At 39.2% G+C, this 8,598-nt stretch overlaps 1 protein-coding gene across 2 annotated transcripts in view; it reads left to right on the plus strand.

Annotated features, from left to right (window-relative positions):
- The first annotated feature begins 334 nt into the window (after positions 1-334).
- The window catches only part of DNM2 (dynamin 2), a 228,574-nt gene continuing 220,310 nt past the window's right edge, over positions 335-8,598 (plus strand). For both annotated transcript variants that reach the window (XM_015827536.1, XM_015827542.1), the window contains exon 1: positions 335-578. In XM_015827536.1, the coding sequence (XP_015683022.1) occupies positions 418-578 (161 nt within the window). In that variant the 5' untranslated portion in view covers positions 335-417. The remainder of the gene's footprint in view (positions 579-8,598) is intronic.

Here is an 8,598-nt window from a genome sequence, read left to right on the forward strand (position 1 = left end):
TAAAGAGATAGACAGGTCGCTTACCAAATTAAAAAAACAAAACAAAGAAGTGAAAGGACGAAGGCAGGGTTATACTATTCCTTCTGCTCTTAAAGCTACTATTGGCTGAGAGTCTGTCGAATGACACGAAATTTGTCCTATTAAAATGCTGACTGGAAACAGACATAATAGATAAATGTCATCCTATCATTATGGGATCTTGCTAAATTCTCCTTCACTATTGGCTTTGAAAGGGAAATGACAGCTTTTATTAGCAATAGTAATGGTGATTGACAGATTTAAGGCGGGCCGAAGAGCAAACGGGCGTCGCTGAGACCGGATGAGAAGAATCCAAAGGGGAAGTTTGTGGGTTATTGCCTGGGGCTGTGAACGGAAGCGGAGGAGTGTGGGGGGATTTATCCCCTCCAGGTCGTTGCTATGGGCAACCGAGGAATGGAAGAGTTGATTCCGCTGGTGAACAAGCTACAAGATGCTTTCAGCTCTATTGGACAAAGCTGCCACCTCGACCTGCCACAAATCGCTGTGGTGGGTGGTCAGAGCGCGGGTAAGAGCTCGGTCCTCGAGAACTTCGTTGGCCGGTAAGTCGAGCTGTTGTAACGAAGGGAAGGCGGACAGAGGAGGGGGCAAAATGCCGAGGGAGTCTTTTGACCCGGCCGGCTTACAGTAGCCGACGGAGTTTGCGGAAATGCCTTCTGAGAACGTCACGCACGTCTCATGCGATGATTTCGGAAATAGCCACCATTAGAGCGGTGGCCTTGGTGTAACCGCTCTCTGTGAATAGCTTCCTTCGCCAAAACATATCTTATTCCATGAACGTTCCGGTTACGCTAGTTGCGTTAGCTGAGCAAGAAGCGCACAGAGATCCCAGAAGTAGCGGTCTCGAACAGAGGTTTGTTTCTGTGTGGGTTGTCAGGTGTGATTTGTGAATGGTGAGATGGGGTGATGTTTTCTTTCCCAGCCTTATTGACAGGTTACGGGGAGGCAGCTGTCCGAGGAGTCCCCGCCGTCTGTCTTTTGGGGTAAATGATAGGGTGTTCAAAGAGATAAAATAACCTTTATTGACATTTTTTACTGTAGGCACAACGATACACATCAAAAATGAAATTTAGTTACCCGCTCTCAAACTGAACACATGACACATACCTAAGCATACTATATACAGCATATACATACTATATACAACGTATGTATAGACCTACACCCCTACATATACATAACATGAATATTAAACACTCCATCTTGAATGTATAATGGAAGGAAGCTTGAAAGTTCACAAGGTTTATATTGTATGGAACGAAACTGGCTGAATCTGGATGTTCTGCTTTGGATACCACGGAGCCTCGTCTTGCTCCTTCCATCCTTATCTTGTTCAGAAAATGCCACTTTATCGTTTCTTGGAAATTTTGGCCTGGTTCTCATGTTATATGTTTATCGGCAGTTGTGCAGCTCATTGTATGAATAATTTATGAAAATTGAAATTATGAAAATTTCATGTGGACATTTTAAAGTTTCTCTTTTGCAAAATATCTCCTGGTATATTAACGTTCTTTATGGTCCCACTTTTTTTAGTACTTTGCCGCTTGCAGAAACTGTCTAGTGACTAATTTATGAATTATTTCTATTACTTCCTAAACAGAAGACCCTTCAAGAAAGTTGCATGTATAGAGAAAGCATTACTTCCTTTTATATGCAGATGGTGCATCAATCTTAGAATAACGATTTAAAAATCTTATTAACCTATACTTGTGTACAAATAGTCCTCTACTTAGGACAGTTGAAGTTCTGATGGACTTGGTTTCGGTTCCAATGGCTGTCCCCCCCCCCCGCTTTTGTGGGATTGCATTTTGGGTGTTTGGCAGCCAATCACATTTTGCAGCTTCCCATGGTCACATGACCATTAGTCAAGACATTTTTAGCTGAAAACTGGCATTCACTTCTGGTTTCCTGCAAAAAATGCCCATTGGGTACAATTGGTTTGCTTAACTACCATGGCATTTCTTAATTACTACGAAAGGTCTTTAAATGGGTGTGGTCATGTGATGACCCACTTAATCAACTTGAATTATGACCATAATTTAGCTTAATTATGGTCATAAGCCGAGGGCTACCTATAGCAGGGGTCCCCAACCCACGGTCCATGGACCAGCACCGGGCCTTTGCATGTCAGAACTGGGTCATGCAAACAAGCAAAGCCCCATCTGTGGGATGCAGGCAGCATGTGAAATTACACCTCCACGGAAAAACCTCTCTGCATGGAACCAGTCCCTAGTGCCCAAAAGGTTGGGGGATGCTGACCTATAGTATTTTTTCCCCAAAGTTAGCCATAGTTGTCATTACAAACTACTGATCCCTGTTGTGCTAGAATAATGGCCCTGTCACAGCTTGTATCATAATTCTATTTAAAAGTTGCTTATGTGCAGTGTAGAATTGCTGTATTTCTTTTCTTTTTCTTTTCAGGATCAGAGAAATGTATTTTTAAAAATACAATTTTATGTATTTTCTGTACATAAATGGTATTGTCTATAGATTTTTATCCCACCTTTATTACTTTATATTTTGTGTATGTGGAGTACTATCCTGTCTCTCATATACTGACAGAATCTTGACCAATTAACTTCATAGTTAACTTCATGTAACGTTAAACAAATTAAAGCAAATATTCTAGTAAAACATTAATTATTTCTGTTAAAGACATTTGTGGGTTGGGCAAAAGGGCAGCCACAAGAGAAATAGCTTCGTTTTGCTGTCTTAGACAGATCTGCGCAGTGCTGCAGAAGCTTCTGAACAACACAGAAAGTTTCTGCAGCATTGTTCAGACCTCTTTAAGGCAGCAAAATGAAACAGGGCTCTGCAGTTGGTGGCAAACCTGTATGCGGCCACCATTTTGTCCACCCATTTGTGGGTGGGGACAAAATGGCAGCCGCCTTATAAATGGCCAGATAAACTGCTTCATTTTGTTGCCTTAGAGAGGGCCGCTTTCAAAACTGCCATGTAGTCATGCAAAAAAGGAACTCATTCCAGCACTCTGGAAGACCTCGGAGCTCTTCAAAAAAATAAGTGAGAAGATTGTTTGGCCTAGTGGAATAGGAATCAGGTCTAAGTCCTAGAAGGCCAATGGGAGTGAGAAAAGGCCTTTTGGGACCGAAGAGGTGGGAAGCATGAAGCATCTAGGGGATGGAGGCTTGGGAGGGCCATGACAGGCAGGCCTGAGCCTGTACTAGACCTTCAATGGCTTCACTCACCTAGGAGGGATCCCATGCTCCACTTAAAACCCGCAAATTCATCTTACATTTCATTGGGGAGAGCAGAGATGGAAGGGGGGGTCATTAATGACTGGTGCAACAAATGATCATAATGGGCAGGATCCGTTACAGTCATATCTCGACCACCTGTATTCTGTATAATTTAATGCCAAAAGAAGCAAAATTCTAGGTTCAGAGAAGATATAGTGATTTCTACTCATCTTGACGTTGTACTTCTGAAAATGCAGCCTATAACTGCATTTGCTTTTTTTATAGTTGCATCACATTGTTGGCTCATGTTCAGCTTGTGATCTGCTCAAACATCCATAGAATCATAGGTTTGGAAGTGACCTCGGAGGTCTTCGTCCAACCCCTTGCTCAAGGCAGGAATTTTATATCATCTCAATCAAATGGTTATTTTATTGTATTTTTGAAAACCTTGACTGATGGAGTATCTACAACCCTAGAAGGCAAGCTATTCCATTGATTGATTGCTCTCACTGTCAGAAAATTTCTCCTTAACTTCTAGGTTGTACTTCTCTTGGACAAATTTTCACCCATTACGTCTTGCCGTTCTCTCTGGTGCCCTAGAGAATAAGTCAATAAGTCAAGTCTTCTTTGTGACAATACCTCAAATGCTGAAAGACAGCTATCATGTCCACCCTAATCCTTCTCTTTGATAAGCTAGATCAGTGGTGGCGAACATATGGCACGCGTGCCAGAGGTGGTACTCGGAGCCCTCTCTGTGGGCATGCGTGCCGTTGCCCCAGCCCCGCCTCACCCTGCAACCCCCTCCTCACCAGCAGCCTGCCCGGAGCAGAGGCTGCCCCAAGCGCGACCCACACGGAGCAGCGCAGCCAAGCACATGGCAGCCGGGGAGCAGAGGCAAGACTGCCCTCTTGCTCCATGACGTGGAGATGATGCTGCAGGGTGCAGGCGGAGGACGTGGCCGCCATGGCGCTGCAAGGCTGCCTGGGCAATCTGTGGTGAGTGGCCCTATGGGCGGGTGGAGCAGGGGGCAGAGCAGAGGGCGGAGCAGGGGCAGAGCAGGGGCGGGCCAGGGGGCGGACCAATTTTTGGGCACTCGGTCTATAAAAGGTTCGCCATCACTGGGCTAGATATAATTAGCGCCCTCAACCGTTTATTAATACAATTTAGCCTCCAAACCCTTTTTCATCTTGTTCTTTTCTGCAAACTTTCCAGCATCTTGTATCGTGGTGATCAGAACTGGATGCAGTATACATTTGAAAATGTACCTATTTTACATATATAATGTCTAAGTAATTCCTAAAGTGTGCAAAATGTTATTGAAAATGTATTTGAGAGAATCTGTATTAAGAGAAAATTAAAAGAAAATGTAATAATTAAAGGAATTTTTTTTAAAGGATGTTTATAAAAGAAAAAAAATATTCTGTAAGGGTAGTTTGGAGGGAAGGATCTAAATTTAATACTGAAGTTCAAAGCCTATATATTAAGAAGTTAAAGAAAAAGATGTATTAGAAATTTTTGATTTTAGAAATGTGTTCAAAGAAAAGTTTAGCATTTTAAAAAGGTGAAAAAAGAAAAGTATTTTTTTCTCTGTAAGATCAAAGAATCTGAAAGAACACAGTGAACCTTGTTAATAAAAATGGTGATAGTTCAAAAAGATTATTAGGTGCAAATAGAAATACACACTATTTCCATAGCAAGGAACATAAAGCAGGAATGGTTAAATTGATCATTTTATTCAAAGAGGAGAATATATTTAAGTACGTTTTTCAGTTGGATATCAATCTCTATTTTGTGCTTGTGATGAAAAAAATGAAATTTTGACTTTGGTTTCATCAATTAGATAGATCTGTCATTATAAAAATGGCTAGTTATATACTAATGTATAAAAGCAAAAAGTTGAGGCTGGAGTGTTTTTATCTTATAATGTGCTAAAAAGAGTTGGAAGTCAACACCTTTTCTTTCTTTTTTCCCTTGTACCTCACATTTTCTTTTTCCCCTGTCTTTTTCCTTCCCCTTAATTTCTTATGTCCTCAGGTGCTTTGAAGAATAGGTTGATCTCTTATCTGTGACAACCTCTCAGATATTGGAAGACTGCTATCATGTTGACTCTAGTCCTCTTCACTAGACTGGACATATGCAGTTCCTGCAAATTTTAGCCTCTATTCCTTAATAATCTTTGTTGTTCTTTTCTGCATTCTTTCTAGAATCTCAACATCTTTTTGTATCATGGTGAGAAAAACTGGACACAGTATTCGAAATGTAGTCTTACCAAGGCAGTAAAAAATAGTACTGACATTTCTTGTGACTGTGATACAATCCCTCTGTTGATGCAGCCTAGGACTGCATTGGCTTTTTTGGCAGTTGCAGCACACTGCTGGATTATACTTAAGTGTGGTCCAGTAGGATTCACAGTTATTACTGTTGAGCCAGGTACCACTATATTATACCTATGCATTTAGGTTTTCTGCCTAAATGCAGGACTTTATTTTTCTCATTACTGAATTGCATTTTGTTGGATAGGGCCCAATGCTCAAGTCTGTCAAGGCTCTTCTGGATATTGAGCCCATCTTCTAATCTAAAGTATTAGCTATTTCCCCCAATGTAGTGTCCTTGCAAATTTGATAAGAACCTCTTCTATCCCCTCATCTAGATTATTTATGAAGATGAAGAAGAGTATGGGGTCTAAGACCAAACCTTGAGGTACCCCAGTGCATGTTTCCCTCCATGTAGATGTAGTTCCATTGAGAACTACCCTCTGAATGCAGTTGGTCAGCCAATTATGAAGCCATCTAGTGGTGATATTATCTATCCCATATTGTTCTATCTCACCAAGAAGTAAGTTGTGTTCTATTTTGTCAAATGCCTTGCTGAAGTCTAAATATACTATGTTTGCAGCATTTTGCTGATCAACTAATTTAATTAATTTGTCAAAAAAGGCAATGAGGTTTGTCTGGCATCACCTGTTTTTAACAAACCCATGCTGGCTTCTAGTAATTATCTTTTTTTATAAATTTTTTATTAATTTTTGTAATTGAACAGCAAATACCAATATGATGCATTTACATACACAAGCAAAAAAGATAATCCTACTCAATGCATTTTCGGAGACGCTCGGCAGTCCCCGCCTTGCCTCCACCCTCATTCACTTTCCTCTCCTTCCTCCCCCTAGACCCACAACCTCTCCTCCTTCCTCCTTTCCACCTACCTACATCCCATCTCCCTTCTTAACCACCTCATCGAGTGCAGTTTGGGGTACCAGCCGAGCATCTCCTCTTTTCAATACAATTCCATTATTTACCTATAACATATAAATACATCAATTTTTATAATTTCTATCACCTAATCCCCTTCCCCCCTCCCCCCCCTGGACTTCCCAGAGCTGAGTACAGGAATAGTCACATAATAATCCAAGTTTAACCCAAACAACCCATTCATAATATAAACAAGTATAAACTTACTGTAACTCTAGTATACAGTCAACTTAACTATAAACTATATATATAAATTATATATAAAAATATTTATAAGTAACAATAATTAATCAAAAGCTATATGATAATTGTTCATTTCATATTTTCTCTGAATATAATCTATCCATCTTCTCCATACCAAAATAAATTTCTCTTGATACTGATCCTTCAGGTATGTGGATATTTTTGCCATTTCTGCAAAATATGAAACTTTCTGTCTCCAATCATCCATAGTCGGTAATATCTCCTTTTTCCAATTTTGAGCAATCAATGTCCTTGCTGCTGTTATACAGTACAACATCAAGTTCATTTCTTTTGAGTCCAGATTATCCATGATGCCCAATAAGAATAATTGCGGTGTAAATTTTATCTTCTTCTTAAAAATCTGTTGAAGGTTCCACCAAATCTTAATCCAAAAGGCTTTAACATCCCTACATATCCACCAAATATGATAATAAGTTGCATCCAAATTACCACATCTCCAACATTTTGGCTGCAAGTTCGGGTACATGCAAGACAATTTTTGAGGGTCCAAATGCCATCTATAAAACATTTTATAAAAGTTTTCCCTTAAATTCTGTGCTTGAGTGAACTTGACATTTCTTACCCAAATTGTTTCCCATGTTTCTAACATAATTGACTCTTGAATATTTTGAGCCCATTTGATCATACAATCTTTGACTAATTCTGTTTCCGAATCAAACTCTATCAAAACATATATTCTCCTAATATGAGCTCTACTTTGATCTTTGATCTGTTTTATCAAGTTCACATCATCCAATGTTAAGCCTAACTTTTGATCTATACGCCATCTCTCAACCAACTGGCAGTATAAAAACCAGGACTGGAGAATATTATCTTGTCTCAATCATCCAATAATTTAATTTGCCAGTCCTGTCCCCTTAAGATAAGTAAATCCTTATAAACAATACCCTCTAGTTTAACTCCCCTTGTAATTCCTTGTATTGCATGTTCCAGAATAGCCCACATTGGGATTTTAAAACTTAACTTATAATAATACTTTTTCCAAACTCTCAAAAGTGCAGTTCTTAAAATATGAGACCTAAAAACACGATCAACTTTCTTATCAAAAAATAAATAAGCATGCCATCCATAAAATAAATCCCAACCTTCAAGAGTCAATATATCTCTATTAGTTAAGTTAATCCAATCACTAATCCAAGTTAAAGCCACTGCATCATAATATAATTTTAAATTTGGGGCTTTAAGTCCCCCTCTTTCCCGTGCATCTTGCAAAATTTTAAATTTAACCCTCGGTTTTTTCCCCTGCCAAATAAACCTATTGACACCTCTTTGCCACTCTTCCAAGTTTAAGTCCTTTTTTAAAATAAGTATCATCTGAAACAAAAAAAGAAACTTAGGAAGGACATTCATTTTAACCACTGAAATTCTCCCCAATAATGATAACTGTAACTTTTTCCACTCATTTAAGTCCTTTTGAACTTTTATCCATAACATATCATAATTATTTTTATACAATTTAACATTAGAGGCAGTAATATAAACACCCAAGTATTTCACCTTTTTCACTATTTCAAAACCAGTTAGGTTACTTAAAGTCTCTTTATCTTTCAAAAGCATATTTTTAGATAATATTTTAGTTGTCATGTGTCTGATTAACGAAACACTTAAAAGGACTTTCAGGCATATTTTCTCCTAAAAGCATTTATTAAGATTACAATACGTCAGTACAGCATGGTGGAAATGCTTAGGTCTGCTTCTCTTCCGTTACGCATAACATTCCAAGCATTTTCCACTCCCTTATTGTAGGGTCATGGTTCACATCTTCCAATCAACTTGGAAGATGTGATTTACTTCCGGTTTCTTTCTCCCGGGCTATCCTTATGCTCCTCCCTCTTTCCCAGTTGCTGGTT

The sequence above is a fragment of the Protobothrops mucrosquamatus genome, unplaced genomic scaffold (assembly GCF_001527695.2).
Source record: "Protobothrops mucrosquamatus isolate PMUCROS unplaced genomic scaffold, P.Mucros_1.0 scaffold_215, whole genome shotgun sequence".
NCBI lineage: Eukaryota > Metazoa > Chordata > Lepidosauria > Squamata > Viperidae > Protobothrops > Protobothrops mucrosquamatus.